The sequence below is a fragment of the Pimephales promelas genome, chromosome 19, assembly GCF_988280905.1.
Source record: "Pimephales promelas chromosome 19, fPimPro1.hap1.1, whole genome shotgun sequence".
In the NCBI taxonomy this organism is placed as follows: domain Eukaryota; kingdom Metazoa; phylum Chordata; class Actinopteri; order Cypriniformes; family Leuciscidae; genus Pimephales; species Pimephales promelas.
This window is the reverse complement of record NC_142787.1, coordinates 15,534,198-15,557,362: the sequence shown is the minus strand read 5'-3', so window position 1 is coordinate 15,557,362 and position 23,165 is coordinate 15,534,198. Positions and strand designations below refer to the sequence as shown.

Sequence of the window (23,165 nt, the reverse complement as noted above, 5' to 3'; positions counted from 1 at the left end):
TAAAAACAAAATAACATATAACTACATAAAAATAACAAACTTTTTTTTGCAATGCAATGTCACTCTTTTAATCACACATACGTTTTGAGAGACAGAGTGTGGGTAGATTTTTCAGTTCATCTGTGGAATCAGAATAGAGAAATATTTTTGGCATTTCCCGAATATGCAATGTCAAGATTGAACATTTTGCATACACATGTAGCCTATGGCACGTGTGCAGAGTGACTTGCAAAAGTTGGGCCAAAAACATTTTTCCCACCCATGCAAGAATCTGTTAAATAAACTCCAGCATAATAAAAGGTCAGTGTAGTCATATCTGGGTTTATCAGTCTTTTACAGATGTTTGGAACATTTTAGAGCTTGGACCTGTAATATCCAAACATTTGGAAATCCAGATGTGCTATCACTGATCCTACAGCCGTACACTGTACATTTTATGCATTTGGCAGTCGCTTTAAGTGACTTATTGCATTCATATATTATTGGTTCATGCACTCCCTGGGATTTGAAACCTTGGCCATGCTCTACCGTTTTAATGCTTGTAGAGCTTTTCAAGTCATTGTTTATGAACATTCACAATGTTCAAAGCATTTTTGATGCATCAAGGCTAAGGTCAATTGCTTGGCCTTGTTTAGTGATAGACCTGAAATGTGGCCTTTTTGAGATTATCGGCTGATAAGCGTGCCGGAGTTGTAGTCCTCCAGCAGTGTGGATGAACACTGTAAAAAAAAAAAATCTTTTGTCAAATCTACTAGATAATTTATGTAGCTCAGATAACATAATATTTTGAGTTTCTGGTGATTAAATTAATCTCCTTCATGGTAGTAACTAAATTTTTCCATTTCAATGAACTTAAAATTTTAAGGCAACCAGGTTACTTAGCTATTTTTTAAGTTAAACCAACGATATTTTTTTACTGTTTCTTTTTGAGTGAATTACAAATAAATATTGTGTGAAGTACACTCTAAAATATAAAAGTTATTTATTGCCATTGATGGTGAAGAACCTTTAACATCAATGGAACCTTTCAAATGCACAAAAGGGCCACACTGCACCTTGTTGAGTCAATCCCTTGTCTTGTTTATGCATTTGAATGCTATTGAATGCGATTAGTCATAAATATCAGTGTCTCTCTTCTCAAGTTCATCTTTAAACTCTGCAAACAGCAAAAGATGAATTCAGAATTATTCCAGAATGAATAAATACTGTGTGTGTGTGTGTGCGTGTTCATGGGAAGAGGGAGTCATTGATGTGCGTGTCTGTCACTGATGACGCTCGTGTGTCTTAAAGGACCATGAGTGTAAGTTTTTGAGACATATTCTCAGAGTCTAATGCTTTGCGCCTGTTATTTAAGAGCTCCGACGTCGTGATGAAATACAGATTATCAATGCTGCGAGAGAATGGATCTTATCGAGCAGCCTGAACGTGTAGTATCTTACGCTGAGGTGAAATGAGGGTGTAATTTGTCCAAAAATGTGACATGGCACAAGCGCATCGGTCTCACGGTTGGACAGTCGAGGTGTCATTGATCTGATCTGATATGATCACTGATAAATAACGCGGTGAGATGGATCTCCTCTACGTTTTTCCTTGACGCGCGCGGGAGGCAGGAACTGAGCAGCGCGAACACCGGCCAATGTACCGGGGGGACGGCGGCGTGACAGCGGCCCGGGAGCGGCAGCGGCGGTGTGACAGCGGCGGTCTTCAGATTCGTCCCTCCGGGTTTTACGCAACAAGGAGCGGGGAACGATGGGCTGCGCTCCCAGCATCCACGTCTCGCAGAGCGGGGTGATCTACTGCCGCGACTCGGACGAGTCCAACTCTCCGCACCAGACGACCACCATCTCGCAGGGTACGGCGACCACCCTGCACGGCCTCTTCATCAAGACCGACGCGGCGGATACCATCCCCTCCGTGATCGCGTACCAGACCAGGCACACGCGGACCAGCTCTCAGCGGGAGCGGAAAGAGAACAGCGGCGGACACATGCGCACAGAGGCCGAGACTCAAACCAGCTGCACCAGCGTCAAGGTATGAAGAATGAATGAATGGCAATATGGCAATGGGAATCAGTTTTTAGATCTTTCTTTATCTCTCATTATTTCCACCATCTTGTCATTCATTCAATGTTTAGTGTCATGTATTTCGTGTGTTGTTGTGAATCATCAACTGGATGCTTATAGCTGCCATATTTACTGTTTATTATCCATTACAGTACAAGTGGTTAAAAAAATTATTAGTGAATGAGTTTTGTTCATTCTCAAATTCAAACAGGTGGGAGCCAGACAGTAATGGCCAGTATTTGCAATATAAAACACACCATGTCAACTATTTCAATTGAATCAGTGTATTACGATGAACAATTTGACTGTTATTCGAGATCTTGCAATCTTCTGCTGCTGTTTACATGGCTGGCTGATCTCTCAGCAGCTGTCAGAGCAGATTTTGATCTATAGATGGATGACAATATCTCTATGGAGGCACTAAACCCATCACTAGGTATTGAAAATAATATGAAATATATATATAAGATAACAGATAAAAAGGATGAAAGTATGTGGAGCATTTGTGCCCTGAGCCCTGGTTATTTTCAGACCCTGGTGGGAACTGATGTGTGTGAACATAGTTTGCATATGTGCCACTTTGATGGTCCTTAAAGCAGGTTGAACTGGTGGGTCACAACTTCAGGTTGTTCAGTTGTGGGTCACAACTTCAGGCCTTAGGTTTGTTTGATAGTCACATTTACATTTATGCATTTGGCAGACGCCTTTATCCAAAGCAACATACATTGCATTCAACGTATACGTTTTATCAGTTTGTTCATTCCTTGGGAATCAAACCTATTGCCTTGGCGTTGCTAGCATCATGCTCTATTGTAAATGGTGTATGCTAATGGTCAGCATAGATGAAAACAACATAATTTTGTAAGACAGTGATAGTGAAATATTAACTTGTGGTAGATTTTCACATTTCCATAGAGCAAAGAAAACACATTTAATTTTATGCTCTTTTTACACCAGGCAGTGCGTCCAATCAAACTGATTTTTGGTATGAAAATACTGCACTATATTTTTTAAATTTTACATAATGTTCATTGGTTATATTATTTTATTTATGCACCTTTATACACCTTTTCAAACTTATTAAATGGCCTGTATCTGTGATTATGAGGCATTAAATTTCCACACTGCATGCGAAACTCCCTCCCTCCCAGTTTTTCTGTACTTTATGTAGATTTACTTGAATGTGGGTGCGGCCTTTGTATTAAACTTGATCGGACTTACCGAACAGGACCCGTGCATGCTAATACTAATAATTTGGGCATATTGTTTCACATTTGATAAGGACATTTTTGTTAACATTTTAAATGATGAACAATTTTGCTACTGATTTGAGTCACCACTTGATTAAAGTAAAATCTGGGTCATGATGCAAAACCAGTTAAGAAACTATAGGACCGGTTTCACAGAGAGGACTTAGATTAAGCCAGGATTAGACCTTAGTTCAATTTAGGCATATTTAAGTAGCTTTTATAAAAGTGCCTTAGACTGGTGTGCATCTTGAGATAAAAATATGGCACTAACATATTTTAAACTATGTCAGTGCAAGTTGCTTTCAGCTGGATGCGTATAGCTGCCATATTTACTGTTTATTATGCATTACACTTCCTATACTGTACAAATGGTTAAAACAAATTATAAGTGAATGAGTTTTGTTCATTCTCAAATTCAAACAGTTGGGAGCCAGTAATGGCCAATATTTGCCCTGTGAAAGTGATTTTAATGGGCATTATTTACCTTTATGGGGTGACCATGTTTGAGACAGCTCAAACATGCACTTAAGTCTGGGACTAGGCCTAAGTCTTGCCTGTGAAACCGGGGGAAACTAGATACAGTGAGCCCAAAAACTTAAAGTACACTTAAAAATCCACTGTATCTCTATTCCATTATGCTTATTTTGGTGTCTTTTTTTCCCATTTTGCTTATAAAGGTTAAATTCAGACTCGCAAAACTCTGCTGTGTGGAAACTTCCTTAAAAAGTATTTGTGACTGTTTCAGATCTATTCCAGGTTTTTTGAACCTTGACAGTAAACCTATAGAATTATTTGAAGTACCTTACCCAGCCATGGTAACTCTATAGTGATTTTTTTAAGGCTACACTTTGCTTGAAAGTAGCATTGAGATTTATTGTTGAAAATGTAATCCACTTTTTGGGATATATCTTTCCTTTACAGTTTGCTTACATTCTGGAGATGATGTTGGAAGGCTGTTGACCGGAACGCCGTAATTCCTGCCACGTTTAGAATTATCTGAGTTAAAGTGTTTACAGTCAGATCGCGTGTAGAATTAAGATTAGAAATGTTCTCAAACTGCAGGTGAGCACACTCTCTTAGACCTGTCATAAACACCCTTTTTTGTTAGTTTTGTCGAAGAATAATTACTTTTTTTCCTGTCAGAGAATGATAAAATCATGGTCAGGGGTTTATTTGGGCTAATTCAGCCAAGTAAAACCTGCCAAATCAATGAGATTTTAAAACCATCCAAATGGTATTTGTGTTACGCAACACAAATTAATTACTTATGTAATTTTAAAATCCTATAAGGACAGTTTATAGATCTGTGTATAGATTTATATAATGGCTTTTAGAGGACACTTTGTGTGTGGCCAGCTGTATGTTGGTCATCTGTCAGTATGAAAGGAGACGTAGCAATTTTGGTACACTCTGCTATGCTTGCGCCCTCCAAGACTGGCGAGGAACTCAATGATGCCATTGAAGTGTGTGTAACTCTCTACGGCTCTCTATCACTCACACACATTCTCATTGTGTTCACGGCAACAGAGCCGATTTTCATTTTGAATTGAATGTGTGTGTGAGAGAGCGATTCTCCTTACTTCTCTGTGCCCGTGCATCTCAACGTCTCAAAGAAAGAAAGAGCGATTTTGTGTTCCGTTATATGCATTTGTGTGTTCAGGCCACCGAGTTTGTTTACCCCTCTGGCTGTGAGCTCTGCAGGGTGTGAACTATCACATGCAAAAAGGCTGATGAATCTCAGACCAGATACACACACACACATGGTTAGAGCGAGGCATTGCGGGAAGAGGTGCCCTGAGACATGTAGCGAGGCATCAGCGGTCTCAACTAACAGAGGGACAAATCAGCATCACAATGTAGCCTAGCACAAAGCACAATCTGATTGACCGCGTCTTCCCTCAGGAGGTCAGGAACATTTAGATCACTCCTTGACGATTAGTGCCGTCCTACAGCTGTCCCATGAGTTTGCATCTTCTAGTTCGCAGATTTGATAACATGGGACACATTAGGCCATATTTGTACCAAAGAAACACAAAGATATTAATCTCTCTGTTTGTTGGCTGTTTGTTATTTACCTCCATGGTAGTGGTGCAGTGATGTTATTCTCCAGTCTCTTTGAAGATGTTCTGTCCTATCCGTTCGAGAAAGATCCGTATTATTATACATTTGCTAGGGGTGGTCCTGGTTTGTGGTTTAAGATCTGGACTAGCAATCTAAAGGTTGTAGATTTAAACCTCAGAAGGTTTTCACTATATGAGTATGTGAACACCTTTAAACCCAGGGTTTAAAGATGTTTTAGAAATCAGGGGCCATATTCACAAAACATTGTAAGGCTAAAAGTAGCTCTTAACTGGCAAATTTGGGAGCAACTCCTAAAAATAATGGGCGTAGGACTCCCCATTTCTCATGCTTAGTTTTGCTTGATATCCCAGTGAAGAATTTCACTTTTATTATGTTTTTTTTTTTTTTTTTTCAAGCACCAACTGGGCCAGCAGCAGTAACTGATCCTGCGTCCAGTTGGGCTTTCTTTTCCGTTTTGGCGAGTTCATAATCCACCGTCATTCAACTGTTACATTACTTTAATAGGAGCAACATGTCCTTGCTTTAAGTAGTCTATTTAGGCTAATAGGATTTCAATTAACCAAGCAAGTGTTAATGCAAGTGTCGTTTTTCATTATTAGGCAAGTGACGGTTTTCATTGAGGTATTAGGCTACCTTGATTTAATTTAATTTAATTCACAACTTTTTTCTCTCTCTCTGCCTTTTTAGAATTACACTTCACTGGGGCCTGCACAAACATGTCATTATATATGCATTTCGATGACATAATTTACTATTATTATTTTGTGTTGGACACAGACATATTTAGATATCGTAATTCCATGATTTGTTGCGTCTGTGTTATGTTCCGCATGATAGCCCTGTCATCTAACAACCAATCACCGTGATCATTGAGAGGAAGCTTATGCATGAAAATTGACATCATCCATAGCAACGAAGACTCACTCTTAGTTTAGGAGTTGTAATTTTTTCTTACTAAGAGTAGGTCTGAAAAGCGTTGTGAATAACTTTTAAGAGAAAACTCCTAGCTAAAATATTTTAGTGCGATTTAGGAGTACTCCTAGTGGTAAGATAAAATTCTTTGTGAAAACGGCCCCTGAAGCCTAAAGAAATTAATAAGAATAATAATAATAATAGTAATTGACAATTACTACACCATTTTGCAATTTCTTTTTTTTTATTTGTACATGCATATTTGTACATGCATATAATGCATATAATCTCAATATAGATATCAATATTATAGATATCAATATAACACTAGATATCAATATTAACACTTGCATTTATTCAGCAAGGATGGAGTAATGATGCAAAAAAATTCAGCTTTGCCATCACAGTAATAATTACATTTGAAAATATTTTCAAAAGGAAATTTTGTTAAATTGTAATAATATTTCAAAATATTACTGTTTTTACTGTATTTTTGAACAAGATTCTATTTTTTAAAAAGATTTTTAAAAAATCTTTCCCACCCCAAACCTTTGAATAGTAGTACTGTATGCATAATACAATTATATTTTTTAAGTAAAAAATATGCACATAATATTTGTACAGTTCACCAAAAAGAAAAATGATATAGTAAGGCTGTCTGTAGATGAAACTGGTTCATTGAGATTCAAAGATTGCCTCGTGATGGCTTTCATTGTCAGAACCAATCATACGAACCGTAAACAACGTTAGCATGATACACAAGATCATTATCCTTTCATGCTAGGTTGCGACCTCAGATTCACAATATAGTGACTGATTTGTAGATGTGATCTGAGCATTGACTAGCATGATTATGTTACATCTACATGTGTGTGGGATATTGCTGTTGGTTCTAGCATGAGAATAACTGGTGCCAAATAGTGAATTTTTCAGGTTTGACAGGAAACTAAATTTAGACATGTTTTTTTTCTCTGTCCACGTGTAAGTGCTTTCCTTTCATTTCCATCTCTCTCTCTCTCTCTCTCTCTCTCTCTCTCTCTCTCTCTCTCTGTGTGTGTGTGTGTGTGTGTGTGTGTGTGTTAGTTGTGATATAGACTGTGTTCTCTCAGTCAGCCAGAGCAACAGAACTCCAAAGTAGTCCATGATGGTGGCATTAGTAACCTTGTTTATCATCTGGGAGTTTTTTGTAAACACTTGAAAGGATCTTGGGAGTATGTAGGATCTTACAAGATGGGAACAGATTGTTTGAAAAATATGTTTAAATATGAAACATTCCGGTTTACAAGCTGGACGCACCAAGAGCAGCTCTGCTAGCAGACAGCAAGAGCTATTGAGTTTGTTCATTTGGATGCAAGATTCTCTGAAACTTTACTTTCCCAAGTAACAAGCTACTCATTAACCTACAGTCAAGCTACTTTTTTTAAAGTAAAAATTCTACATTTTTTGAATATTATCATCCATCCATCCATCCATCCATCCACTTTAGTACTTGTCACAACTTTTAGTTAATTTGCTCCCAATAAGTATTATTTCACTATTATTTATATAGTATCTATTGTAGTATAATATTTTGAATTAGGATTTTTTTTCAGTTTAATTTTCATTTTAGTTAAGTTTAGTTGTTTTGTCACGTGCCATTGTCAGTTTTTATACATTTTTGTTTTTTAATATCTCTATTCAGCTTTAATTTGTTTAAATGTTAGCATGTCAACTCAACTCATTTCCATTTCCAAATTTTTCACCTAATATTTTTTTATTTTTTTTATTTTAGCTTTATTTTAAATATTGAAAAAAAAATTATTAGTTAACCATAACATTTCTCCTAATCACAGTTATGGTGATGTATTTGATTTGTGAGACTAATGTGACCCTGTTGTCTCTTGTTGACTGGGATATTGGTTTTGCTGTAGTGTTGGTGTTAACACAAGTCATAACTGCTACCCACAGCTAGAGAATCACAAACCTCTCATTTTTCCCACTCCTAATTTATTATTCTGTCTGTGTCATCATCAGACATCTTATTGTGCCTGTTTATCTACTAATGACCATCTGTTTCCCCTCAACTAGCATCTCTCTCTCTCTCCTCATCTCTCTCTCTCTTTCTCTTTCTCTCCATCCTCTTCCTCATCCTCTCTGGCTGTTATTAATATCCATTGAACAGAGTCCATCCCTGGAGCCTGTGTGCAGTTTCACCCTTAATGAATCAAATGCACCAAGTGAAGATTAGGGATGTAACGATTACAGATTTTGTAAGTACGATTATTTTCTGAGAAATAATCACAATTTAACGATTATCACGATTATTATGCATCAATTAATTTCACAGATTTAATATTTGACACATGGAAGGCGGGATGAATTCTCCTGTATGCAGGAGGAAGTTTAAGTTGGACTGCCACCGGACAAATGATCTTGGTGACAGGAAACGGGACGATAAATTTGGGAGCAAATTTATTAGATACGGACCGGAGAGGAATGTTCTTAGTAGAAAGCCACACTTTTTGACCAACGACATATACGGGAGGCTTCGACCGGTGGCGATCGGCCTTAGTCTTGGTGCGTGCTCCCACTTGGAGAAGAAACTCACAGGCTCTAGTCCAAGTATGGGGGCCCCTCTGGACCAAGGCGTGAGCGGAGGGGAGTGCGAACTCAGATTCCGTACTGGCAAAAACTGGTGGCTTGTAACCTAAACTACATTCAAACCGAGTGAGGCCTGTGGATGACACTGGTAACAAATTGTGGGCGTACTCCACCATTGACAGTTGTTGACACTAGGAGGAAGGATTCTTAGAAACCAAACATTGCAACACTCCCTCCAAATCTTGATTGGCTCTCTCAGTTTGATCATTGCTTTGGGGATGTAACCCCCGAAGAAAGACTGACAGTCGCCCCCAGTAACTTGAAAAATGCTTGCCAAAATTTGGACACAAATTGGGGACCCCTGTCAGAAACCACGTCCATCGGGAGGCCATGTAAGTGAAAGACGTTATCTACAACAGTTACCGCTGTCTCCTTGGCGGAGGGTAATTTGGGCAAGGAAATAAAATGAGCCACCATCGAGGACCGGTCCACGACAGTCAAAACAACCGTCTTGCCCAGGGAGGGCAGGAGGGCGGTGATAAAATCTAGTGCGATGTAGGACCAGGGTTTCGAAGGGACAGACAGCAGTTGGAGTAACCCATCTGGGGGTCGATTGGAGGATTTACCAGTGGCACAAACAGAGCAAGCCAAGACAAAACTGTGGATGTCATCAGCCATGAGTGGCCACCAGAATCGTTGCCTGACCAAATTACTGGTGTGATTAACTCCTGGATGACAAGCCACACTGGAACAATTCCCCCACTGAATAAGGTCGGACCGACACTCCTCTGGCACAGACAACCGATTCGGTGGGCAATCTGGCAGAGGCGTTACCCCTTCTAAGGCCTTCATGACCTTGGACTCGACCTCCCATCTGAGAGTGTAAACAATTACAGGTAAAATACACTCGGGAGTAGACGGGCATTCGAATTGGTCAAAAATTCGAGATAAAGAATCGGGTTTGATGTTTTTGAAACCCGGGCGGTATGAAAGAGAAAAGTCAAAACGTCCGAAAAAAGGGCCACTAAGCCGGCTTAGAGTTGGGTCTTTTTGGCGGTTCTAATATACTCTTGATTCTTGTGATCGGTCCATACGATAAAAGGGACCCCTGAGCCTTCTAACCAGTTACTCCATTCTTCCAGCGCTAACTTCACTGCCAACAACTCTCTGTTACCAATGTCATAGTTACGCTCGGCAGGTAATAAACGATGGGACAAAAACACACAAGGATGCATCCTGTCATCTGTGGAAAAACTTTGGGAAAGGAACAGACTGTGCATGAAAAAAGCATTTCTCCGCCTTGACAAAGAGCCCATTCTCTAGCAACCTCTGAAGCACTCGTCTGACGTGCTGAACGTGTTCCTGGAGAGAAGATGAAAAAATCTATATGTCATCCAGGTAAACATATATAAATTTGGTCAAACATATCTCTCAGCACGTCATTGACAAGTGCTTGGAAGACTGCTAGGGAGTTGGACAGCCCGAAGTGCATGACCAGGGATTCAAAGTGGCCCCTGGGGGTATTGAACGTGGTCTTCTATTCATCACCCTTCCTCATGCGGACAAATGATAAGCGCTACGTAAATCCAATTTTGAAAACGGATGCTTCCTGTAATCGCTCGAAGGCTGAATACGTCAACGCGAAGGATAAGTATTCTTTACCGTGATGTTGTTCAACCACCGGTAATCAATACATGGTCGCAGAGACCCATTCTTCTTCCCCACAAAAAAGAAGCCTGCCCTCGCTGGAGATGAGGAAGAGCAAATGACCTTGGATGCTAGAGAATCAGAAATATATTTCTCCATAGCCTCCCTCTCTGAAACAGAAAGTGAATATCATTTGCCCCTAGGCGGAGACTCACCTGGCACCAAGTCTATAGCACAGTCATAGGGACAATGAGGAGGGAGAGAAGCAGCACAAGACTTACTGAACACTTTTCTCAGGTCCTGGTACTCCTTGGGCACGTTAGACAAATTCACTGCCTCCTCTTGAAACACAGAAACAGGTACAGACAAACACGCAGACACAAGACAAGACTTATGACGCTTATTACTCCATGTAGACACTGAATTGTGGCCCCAATCGACTCTAGGATTATGCAAAGTGAGCCAAGGATGACCAAGTACAACTGGTGCGAGTGGTGAGTCCATGAGGAGGAATTCTATAGTCTCAATGGGATTGCCAGATGTGATGAGAGTTATGGATTCAGTCGTGTGAGAGATGTTGGGGAGAAGTTGGCCATTTAGAGCATTACCGGAGATCTGGTGCTTGAGTGGAGAAATGGGAATAGATCGTTTTTTAGCCAGTCCAAAGTCCATAAAATTAACTTCTGCCCCAGAATCCAGTAATGCCTTGGTGTCGTGTGTGCAGGTTGCCCACCTTAGTCTTACCGGGAGGAGGGTAGATGATGATGGTGATGAGGTCTTCTCGGCCGAGATCCCACCCGATAGTAGCCTCATAATTACTACCGGGTTTGATCTTTTACTGGGCAGGCACAGTATAGTCATAGTCCCTGGGATCTCTGCCTCTCTCGCTCCTCCCGGGAAAGCCGAGCCCTACCCACCTGCATGGGCTCGGGATTGGAGATGGGGCTGACCGTGTCCCTACTGCCAACACGGGAATCCTCCGTGCTGAGGAACTGATGACTCTGCTTAAACCAACCCATCCTGCTTAGCCGAGGACTCTCAGCGCTAGCTCAATGAGTACGTTCAGATTCTGAGAAAGGTCCAGCATGTATATCTCCTTCTGGACACGGTCAGCCAACCCATGCAGGAAACGATCCCACTGCGCCTCCTCGTTCCATCGGCACTCTGCGGCCAGGGTGTGGAACTGGATGGAATATTCCGACACCAAGCCATTATCCTGGCGGAGATTGGCGAGTAGACTGGTCGCCTCCCTACCCACCATCACACGATCGAAAACTCATAGCTTTGGAGAGTGCCTGGAACGAGGTGCAGCATGGATCTTAATTTTCCCACACCGCCGTTGCCCAAAGAGCCACCTTGCCAGACAGTAACATTAGAATGAACGTAGTTTATTTATGAACGTAGAACCTTAGTTTGTTCCTGGGAGAACGTCTGCAACTGTAATGAAAAATGCATTGAGCACCGATGTCAGACATCACGATGTTTAGATGGCATCATGATCTGTAGAGAAAAACAAATGTCGAGGATATTTTCAGATAGTGAAGTATGCATAGTTTATTTTGTCTTCTGTGCTGCCACGGCCTTCGCTGCTGCACCTGCCCTGTCGTTTCCTGTTGAAACAGTCCTGCGATTTTGTTATCAGTTTTGTTATCAGCGTGTGCGGCACACTCACAGACAGCAATATTGTCCCACCTGTGCGATGGCTTTCAGCAAATGTGCACCTCTTAGTAAACCATATTTGGCAATTGTTACCTTCCCCCTTTTGATGCATGACCCAACTCGTGCATCAATTTATAATTAATTTGATTTGCCATCAACACAAACCCAAACAATGTCCTTCAAGCAAATTGCCTCCAGACATCTTTCTCTGCCTCTGAAACAAAATATTACATTCTTCACTTAAAGGCCCAATCTCATCTTCTTATTGAAGTATGTGAAGGGCAACGGCCCTGAGTCTCACAGTGTATCCTGCTTTTCTGGCCTGTTGTTTGGTCTCTTAAGTCAGTCATCTACAAACATTTCCAAAGTCATCAATTGTTTCTATTAGGTCAGGTCGTGATGTACAGACCATGTCAGTCAACAATTTTCCCCCTTTGTTAATAAATGTTAAGGACACTCTTGATAATTCGATGTTGACTTTTTTCACTAATTTGTCGCTTTGTTGTTGCCGTCAAATCTGTAACCTTTTCGTTTATCTCAACCCCGGACGGCAATCTACAAATTTACAATTCCAATTTACATCAATACTTAAACTGATCCAGAAATTACATAATTTACATCATGTATGACTGCCAGACAGAGCTTTATGGCCAATCAATTTAAAGCTCGTCCAATGTTCTGTATTGTCTTTTCATCAGAATTATCAGCTTCTTTAAAGTTTGTCATTTGCCTTATCCAATCTGTGATGACAAAATATACAATGCTTTAACCATCAAACACACATGCTGCTCATACATGACTATGAAATGCTCATATTTTCATATTCATATCTTTTGATGTTAGCTAAACTTCACATTTTATTGTAGCTTTTACCTAATTGTATCTCAACCAGTTTCAAAGCATGTTTATTATTCAATTGAATTTGGTTGGTTTGGTTCGTTATCATTACTTTGCTTCAGCTTGCTTTGGCTGACCGATAACAGAAAGACAGACTTTACCCTTCCTCCATTCCTCCATCCCAGAGTTACCATCCCTTCCTCCACTCAAGCCCAGTTATACCCAATGGTGTAGTCTAGTTTTTTGTAGTGAGTATACTGTGATATACTCACTACAAAAAAAAAGAAAAGACTAACAGTCAAAGTTCAGCTTTAGGAGGGGAAGAAATAGGGCAGGATAAGGAGAGTGAGAGAAAAAGAAAGATGAAGATGAGGGGAGAGCAGGTATTGACAAAATAATCTAATGCCCACTGACATGGTTTTAAACCTATTTATTATACTTTTTTTGGCCTTCAAAAAACACAAAAAACTTTTAGTTTCTCACTGTCCTGTTCAACTGATTCTCGCAATACTTTTAATCTTGTAGCGGTCAATGTTCCCTCCCTGGGCAAATCATGATGTTTGATTAACTTCTCTATATCCTGCATACACATCTGCCCATAATTCTTTCATTTGACAGAAAAAAATGGTATATCAAATTTGGTTAGCTTGCTCAGAGACTTCCCCATACTGGCTGTTTTCTGCTCCTGTGGAATTACCATTCGACGCGCATCTAATAATCTGATGTCAGGGGGTCAGGGGCCGTATTCACAATGAATTTTAAAGCTAAAAGTAGCTCCTAACTGGCGAATTTAGGAGCAACTCCTAAAAATAATGGGCGTGTCACTCCTAACTTAGGACTCCTAATTTTTTTTTTCACTAAGAGTAATTCACGAAGTATTTTAGCCCTAAAAGTAGCACCTAAGTCTGGGACAGCTTAAAATAAGTCGAGAGGACTCCTAACTCACTTAGACCTATTCACAAAGAATTGTAGCGCATACCACCGCCTCTCACAGTCGTCCAGGGTCCGCGACACAAGCGGGAATGCTGCATTGATCTGCAAACAAATCCTCTCCCATGTGTTTTGCTTGATATTCCAGTGCCGAAATTCCCATTTATCATTTTTTTTCAGCACCAATGAGCCAGCAGCAGTAATGGTGTGTTCACACCGAATGGGAATTTAAGTATTTGCACGAGTAGATTACATACAAAGTCAATGCAAAGATGCGAATAGACTAGAATTAGGCGACACGTTTGCCTTGAATGTCTTCCGTGCAAGTTGAAAAACTCGAGCGAATGTTCAACTAGATGCGATTGACGCGTATTTGATGCTCTATTCGCATTCGGTGTGAACACACCATAACGGACCCTGCGTTATGGGCTTTCTTTTCCATTTTGGCGAGTTTATAATCCACCGTCCTCAACTATTACATTACTTCAATAGGAGCAACATTTTCTTGCTTTAAGTAGTCTATTTAGGCTAATAGGATGCATCCTTGCGTTTATGCAAAGTGTTAATGCAAGTGTCGTTTTTCATTATTAGGCAAGTGGTGGTTTTCATTGGGGTATTAGTCTACCTTGATTTCATTTAATTTAATTCACAACTTTTTTTCTCTCTCTCTGCCTTTTTAGAATTACACTTCACTGGGGCACATTTCGATGACATTACTATTATTATTTTCTGTAGGACACAGACATATTTAAATGTCGTAATTCCATGATTTGTTGCGTCTGTGTTATGTTCCGCATGATGGCCCTGTCATCTAACAACCATCTAGGAGTTGTCATTTTTCCTTAGAGGCGTTGTGAATAACTTTTAAGAGAAAACTCCTAGCTAAAATATTTTAGTGCGATTTAGGAGTACTCCTAATGGTAAGATAAAATTATTTGTGAATATGGCCCCTGATTTCTTAACCCAAGACCAATTAAGGGTGCACTCTGAATGCTTTACCTATCTGCTTGAAATATCTTGATCTGGCTGCCTGATCTCAATTAATTCCAGATTAAAGTCCACCTGAAATCTCTTTACCCGTTGCCAGGTCTCAATTAATTCTGGACTGTAATGTGTCTGAAATCTCTTGATCTGACCCCACATCTCAATTAATTCCAGATTTTCTATGAGAACTCAGTGCCCACATGAAATCAATTGACCTGCTCTCAGGTCTCAATTAATTCTGGACAATTCTTGACTCAGCCACTTATAGTTCACTCACATTTATACCAATGTAAAACAATTTGATTGTTCTCTTACCAGAGTGATGGTTTCGTCGCCACGGGCTCATTCTCTTTTCCCAATTCCAGTGGAGTTCTCCTGGCCATGATAGCGGTTGGCCCCTCTCTCTGAAGCCTACACGGTAGAGGTGGAACTGCTCAGTCCAGATGGCCAAACACCATCTGCTCTCAGGTCCAGAAGGCACATCCAAGGAATCCCACTTCTGACACCAAATTGTTGTGGCAAAAATTCTGTTAAACATCATCACTGCATAAGAGACAACTCGAAATCAAATTATTAAAAGAGACGTATTTATTCTTGCAAGAATAGGCCTAGTCGCCAACACAGCAGTTACCTTGTGGAGTGAGTGAGACACAGACTGGAAGAAATTGGCAATTTTTATACTGCTCTTCAAGGTCCTTTTCCCTGCAGACCTGTTAGCTTTGATTTATCACTAACTAACCCTTTATGCCCCCCTTAACTGATGACCTTCTTATCTCAGAGATCCTTGCACATCTGGTTCTAGAGTGTCTTGCTCCTCCACTTAAGGGGCCGTATTCACAAAGAATTTTATCTTACCACTAGGAGTACTCCTAAATCGCACTAAAATATTTTAGCTAGGAGTTTTCTCTTAAAAGTTATTCACAACACCTTTCAGACCTACTCTTAGTAAGGAAAAATGACAACTCCTAAACTAAGAGTGAGTCTTCGTTGCTATGGATGACGTCAATTTTCATGCACGAGCTTCCTCTCAATGATCACGGTGATTGGTTGTTAGATGACAGGGCCATCATGCGGAACATAACACAGACGCAACAAATCATGGAATTACGATATCTAAATATGTCTGTGTCCTACACAAAATAATAATAAGAAAAAAAAAGTAATGTCATCGAAATGCATAGGCTATATAATGACATGTTTGTGCAGGCCACAGTGAAGTGTAATTCTAAAAAGGCAGAGAGAGAAAAGTCATGAATGAAATTATTCAAGATAGTCTAAAGGCCTGCAGTGTTCACTTATCGCGTCTTTTGCACGCTCAAGTACGTTGTTTTAAATGTAGGCGTGCGGTATGTGTAGCCGTTTTTTCAAGCGCGTCCGTATGGAGCGCACCGTAGGTCACGTGACAAGAACCAACCGGAGCTCAACCGCCGGGAGAATGCGGCGCACCTTGCGTTTTTAGGCGCTATATGTGAATGGTGCCTAATACCCTAATGAAAACCTTCACTTGCCTAATAATGAAAAACGACTCTTGCATTAACATTTGCTTGGTTAATTGACATTCTTTTAGCCTAACTAGACTATTTAAAGCAAGGACATGTTGCTCCTATTGAAGTAATGTAATAGTTGAATGACGGTGGATTATGAACTCGCCAAAACGGAAAAGAAAGCCCAACTGGACGCAGGATCAGTTACTGCTGCTGGCCCAGTTGGTGCTTGAAAAAATTAAAATAACATAATAAAAGTGAAATTCGGCACTGGGATTTCAAGCAAAACTAAGCGTGAGACATGGAAGATGATTTGTTTGCAGATGAATGCAGCATTCCCGGTTGTTTCGCGGACCCCGGACAACTGCGAGAGGCGGTGGTATGTGCTACAATACTTTGTGAATAGGTCTTAGTGAGTTAGGAGTCCTCTCGACTTCTTTTAAGCTGTCCCAGACTTAGGTGCTACTTTTAGGGCTAAGATGCTTTGTGAATTACTCTTAGTGAAAAAAAAATAGGAGTCCTAAATTTAGGAGTGACACGCCCATTATTTTTAGGAGTTGCTCCTTAATTTTCCAGTTAGGAGCTACTTTTAGCCTTAAAATTCTTTGTGAATACGGCCCCAGGTTATAGTAAACATACCGTTTGTTTGAAAACAACAAATTTTGTCATCTTTGCTGCAAGCTTAAAAATGCGATAATATCATATGATATATATTTTTGATATCATATCAAAAGTATGTGCCTCTTGTGCCGGATCCAGCCTTGGCAACATTAACCACACCTTGCTTTTTCGTGTCCTCATTCTCTTCCTCCTCTCCTTTTCAGATTGTTTCCATTTATTGTTGATGTCATCATTCAGAGCACCTGTGGCACCTGTGCACTTTGAGCTGGCTTATTTTGTACAGTTGGTTTTATCACATAATTACAAATAAGCGTGAACAATTTTGAGTCGTTGTGTGTGAAAGATGACAACTGTATTTTTATCTTTTTCCTGCCTTTGTTTAGCGAGAGAGGGCGGGATCAGCAGTAGTAATATCATTTAGTCTCACTACTTTTTTTTAATGAAGATGATTGTGTTTTAAACATCTGCTGCGATGTTTAATGCGAACTGTGCCCCGTTCCATACTAAACTGCCAGTGTGGAAGCACCCTTCATTTGCGGCAGTTTGCTGAAGAGACGCATCAATTCATCTGTGGTGATGCATCTTGCCATAGCGCTGTCATATCTGGCTATAACATGTCATATAACCTATAACACGCTCTCACACGTTATTTTTTTTACATTTTGGGAGGATTAAAATCTACATGTGGTTTCAATAGATGCTTTTTGACTTGTCCAGTTTCGTTTTGAATGCGTCTGGGACCACCTCCTGAAGTTGTTTGAGCGATCAGATTTAAATCCATCTCAAAAGCATTTCGGACGTCATTTACCGGTACACATGGTCTGTTCACGATCGGATAGCTATCTGATCAGAGTTACCAGGTGTAAACAGCCCATAGTCAGTCATGGTGAACAGGAAAAAAAAATGACATTGTCTAGATAAATGATGGACATTTAATGTCTATAATATGAAATAGATGTAGATCTATAGATGTATGCTTGTCATTAGCTATATTTCAATCCACCTATTTTTATGCTCATTTTGGCCCTGTTTACACCTGGTATTAAGATGCTTTTTGGTCTAACGGATCACAAGTAGATGACGGAGACAAATCCTAGTTTACACCTGGTGTTTTAATCCATATCTTTTTTCTGCTTTCAACTACTTCTGACAAAGTTTAAATCCCATCTGGCATCATGTAGTAGACGGAGAGTTTAGACCCTGTTTACACCTGTATTTAGCGTCGTCCACGTGTGATCCAATTGACCAAAATGTATCTTAATACCAGTTGTAAACAGGGCCTTCGGGATATCGCATCATAATTCCTGGATGAAAAGGGCAAGATGCGAATGAATTCAAAAAATGCACATAAAAACCCTATGCCCTCAATTGAGGCAGTATACATTTTTTATCTGAAAAGAAGGCATGCGCATAAAATACGATTGAAATACATTTACAGGATACAGACTAAATCTCCATATGCAACAACAAATTCACGTGACTTTGCCTAAACAGATATGTTTTGTTCTCTTGAACACAGGGGATGGAAACGCTGTTTTATTTGCAAATGTTTTATGTGATGTTCCAATTCAAAATAGATAGACTGTATTGGAAAATGCTCTTTGTGAGGACAGTATTTATAAATGATTTTTAAAAATCTTGTCTACTGGAAAGTCATGAAAAGGTCACTAAAAAGGCATGAACTTGACATAATTTGCATGATTTATAGATTTACAACATATAGATTGGACATATTCTTGGATACTTTTGTAAAGATTTATAGATTTAGTTGTTTACTTTCAGTTTATATGACCACCTGTATGGTATATACTGGAATGGTACTGATACATCTTGATTCTTGACCACTTCTGGTTGCCTAGCTGTGCATGTTGAGTTACAACTTTAGGAAGATGAACTGATTAATCACTCAGCTGATAAGTCGTATATTCATAGATAACACCCTGTTTTATGAGGTTATTTATTGCCCAGTTTAGAGGAACTCTTGAGAGAAAACTTCATATCATTTACACGCTTTGAATTATATCTGTATCGGGAAGCTCTTATCAGAATTTTCAGTTCATAAACTGCTTTGTTTGTGGTCTTGTTTCTGCGAACAATTTTTTGTATTTACAATGAAAAAATCAGAATGATTGTCTCAGGGGAAAAATGTAACCGGTCATGATTAGGGGAATTTACATTTTGAAAGTCATTTTGAAAGTAGACATTGATACACATTCCAGCATGATGTGATTCTTAAGTATTGTTTTTAGCCCAAATTGATTCATTTACTCTGCATTTCACAGTCCTCAATTTTTTCTTCAGAGAGCATGTACTTGTACTTGATGAAATACTGAAAAATGTTTCAGACTTGCAAGTTATGTTTTAAAATAGTCTGTGCTAATGAGCAGTTTTTTTCTCTTCTGTCATTTACCTCAGTACTTCATAGGCGTCACACTATAAATTATCTTACACTGATTCTTAATAAATAGGAGGGGTGGTGGAACGGTTCACAAAATCCTCTGTTCGGTTTGTATCTCGGCTCTGAGGTTATGGTTTTCAGTTTGATTCGGTATACATTGTTAATGTTTGTTCCCTTTTTTACAGTTCAGAAAAACCATACATCAGCAGCATAAAATATATAGCCTTATAATGTACCATTTAGATTAAGAAAAAGTTATTTTCTAGGTCATGTTATCAAAAAACTGAAAGAATGGTGCAGCTTGATTTTAGGAATAGACACATTATTGTGACACTGACAATCATATATTAAATCTGTGAGATTCTGATACAGCAAGGGGAGATGTTGTTAATTTCAACAGGCTTTTCATTTATTTGTAAAAAAAAGTTTACAACTGTTGGCCTTAAACAAATTGTAGTGGAGAACAAAAACACTTCATGTCAAATTTAAAGAACTAGTGCAAAATAATTTTTTGTGTGTGTTTTAGCAATTGTTGGTTTGGTGCTTTTGCATTTGTGCAAAACAATTGCAATTGCATTTACTACAAATGATGGCCGTGAAAGAGACTGCCTCGCGACGATTCTGGGAGCAAATTTGCTTTAAATATAATATTAAGAAGTAAACAGCTACATATGAAGCTAGATAACAAATGAATAAGAATGTTTATTTTTAAACCACAATTTTTAAACCACAAACCTCTCTAATGTTCGAATGTTTATTTTTAAACCACAACTTTTAAACCACAAACCTCTATAATGTTAGAATGTTTATTTTTAAACCACAACTTTTAAACCACAAACCTCTATAATGTTAGAAGGTTTATTTTTAAACCACAATTTTTAAACAAACCTCTCTAATGTTAGAATGTTTATTTTTAAACCACAACTTTTAAACCACAAACCTCTCTAATGTTAGAATGTTTATTTTTAAACCACAACTTTTAAACCACAAACCTCTCTAATGTTAGAATGTTTATTTTTAAACCACAACTTTTAAACCACAAACCTCTCTAATGTTAGAATGTTTATTTTTAAACCACAACTTTTAAACCACAAACCTCTATAATGTTAGAATGTTTATTTTTAAACCACAACTTCAATGTGTGCTTCTATTACAGATATATTTACTGATATCTTTTGCATTTCTAATCCAAACAACTTCAAACTCGGCACTGCTCTAACTCGTGCCCGTAGCAAGACACTTGTCAAGTTTGAGATCCATCGGACTAACGGTTCGAGAGATATGCGATTAACAGACAGACACACACACACAGAGACAGACAGACGTTCCTGTAATTTATAGATAGATAGATAGATAGATAGATAGATAGATAGATAGATAGATAGATAGATAGATAGATAGATAGATAGATAGATAGATAGATAGATAGATAGATAGATATGCTTTCTTTTCACTGCCTACATTACACCGTGTTTTCACCAGCCACGACATGTGATAAAAGGTATCTTTTCCATTAATCCGAGTTTTTAACGATTCTATTTTAGAAACGGTTCCTATTTCTGCGATGTTGTTTGATTAAGATTGATCACTCAGACAACAGTTGGTTTAATAGGGTGCTGTCATTTTAAGAGCTGATGCACAGATCCAGTACTTTGGAATGCACCTGATTTCTTTCTTAACTGTTTACGTGCACTCATAACAAACCCCGACTTTTTTTTTCTTTTTTTTTATTTTTGTTGCATGGATTATCGCCAGGACGTGCATTTTGACATATTTTTGACCATTCAAGTGCAATAAAGCAATAGCTGTCTAAAAGGCAGTCTTCTGTGCACGCACTTCAGGTTAGTGGTGAGCCCAGCCGCGTGAGTGGCGTTTCTCTCTTTTTTTTCAATGCTTTTTGATCTTAAAGCTGCAGTCCACAGTTTTTCCGCTTTGTCGCCATCTCTGTTTGAAATCTGCAATTGCAGTCATTCGTCGAATTAGCAACTTAACGTGAGTTGTAGTTCGACAACGCACACTGGCACACGCAGCGTGGATGAGTACAATATTTAAGGAGAGTGTGTGGCTGTCAGTCACCGCGCCAGTGTGGATACTGGCGTTCAGAATCACAGATTATTCTTTTTGGAAGTATGACCAACATAATAATTTTCACCGGAAAATGTCATCTGAACAAGTAAGAAACATCCACTTTTTTGTGGTTCTGACATTGCAATATATCATGCTGATTAAATCTAAAAATCGCTTATCATCACGCACGTTTGAACCTTTCTGAATCCGCCATTAAAGTGATTGGTTTAATTATATCAAGTGCTGTGAGAAAAGGTTATAAATCTCCACCTCCAACATCCTCACACTCATAGCCTACTAGCCGAGACTCCTTCTTTATGTATACAGATGTGATGTAATGACACAAAGACATGCTTGAATCTCCCGAAGCAGAGCTCTCCACACATGTGCCGCTGTTGATGTAAATTATAAAATACAGCTCTCAGTAGGAAGGCTGTCATTCTAAAAGAACCAGTGCTTATAAATGTGGAACCGTACCATTTTTAATAGATGGATATCGCGATACCTTTCTAGTTCCTATATACCATGCAACACTAAAGTTCATATATAACACTCTTCTAGTGGTTTTTGTATATATCTTTATCCAAAAAAATCGTATTGTGCCTCCAATGCCCCAATATCCTCACAGCAAAGTTCTTTTTCATCCTTTGCTTAGAAGTAAAAAGAAGTTGGTAAAGCCTTTGCAGCAAAATACTGTTAATAAACATATTGATGAACATCTGTCCAAGAGCGACATTTAGATGAATATGAAAATATGTGCTGTGCACTTTCCTCTCAATAATGAAATAAACACACAACAATAATGACAGTGGTGAGAAAGCAGAAGATCATAGTGATGTGCATATGTTTGCACCAGCTCTGCGATTCACCGGCATCATGTCGACAGATGAGCTCATTTTAAATCACACTGTTGTAGTTTGATTGTAAATTATATTTGAGACTATATAGTTTGGATTATGTGTGACTAGTTTGAATTAATTCTGTTTCTTTGCACAAAGCATTGACACTACAGAATAAGCTTTTCTGCATTTCCCTGGACGTTATAAGCATTTGTTCATTTCGTTTCATGTGTCATGGAATGGAAGAGACGCTCTCGGGCTCAGAAGTCGAGGAAGGTCTTGTTTTTAAGGTTTCGTTACATGCGGTTCACATGAGAATTCTTACATATAGCCCTTTTAACTAGTAAATACTTGGAATTTCACATTTAATTTGTGAATTTTAATTTAAACAGTGAAGTGTATTATTATTATTTTGCATTACAAATATCACAACAAATAATCTTCAAAAGCATCTAATCTTGGTAATGAGGAGTTACCTGTGGTCATGATGTAAGAATTATGGTAACTTTTATACATTAGATATGTGCTTGTTGTGTTGGCTTCACGCAAATGTATTTGACCTTTTTGTTGGTGTCAGTAAGTAAGACTTAAAAGGGATCATTTGATGACTGTACTGATGGGAACCACTGATAAAAGCAGCACATTGGATCACACGCGGTCTTAAGATCGCAGTCATACTTTTGTGTGCATACAGAGTGTGTGTGTGTGTGTGTGTGTGTGTGTTTACTTAGCTACACTATGTAGCTAAATTTGGCCACAGACCTTAAGTGGGCATCTTCTGCATGATATATAATATATACACACACACACAC

The 23,165-nt window shown here is 39.0% G+C and overlaps 1 protein-coding gene across 2 annotated transcripts in view; it reads left to right on the top strand.

Annotated features, from left to right (window-relative positions):
• pde8b (phosphodiesterase 8B) overlaps positions 1-23,165 on the top strand; it is a 112,758-nt gene that overhangs the window by 1,921 nt on the left and 87,672 nt on the right. The window contains exon 1 of one of the 2 annotated variants that reach the window (XM_089123896.1): positions 1,278-2,031. The exons of the other annotated variant lie outside the window; for it this stretch is intronic. Coding sequence (XP_088980022.1) covers positions 1,750-2,031 — 282 coding nt within the window. The 5' untranslated portion in view covers positions 1,278-1,749. Of the gene's footprint in view, positions 1-1,277; positions 2,032-23,165 lie in introns of those variants that run through there. 2 annotated transcript variants of the gene reach the window in all.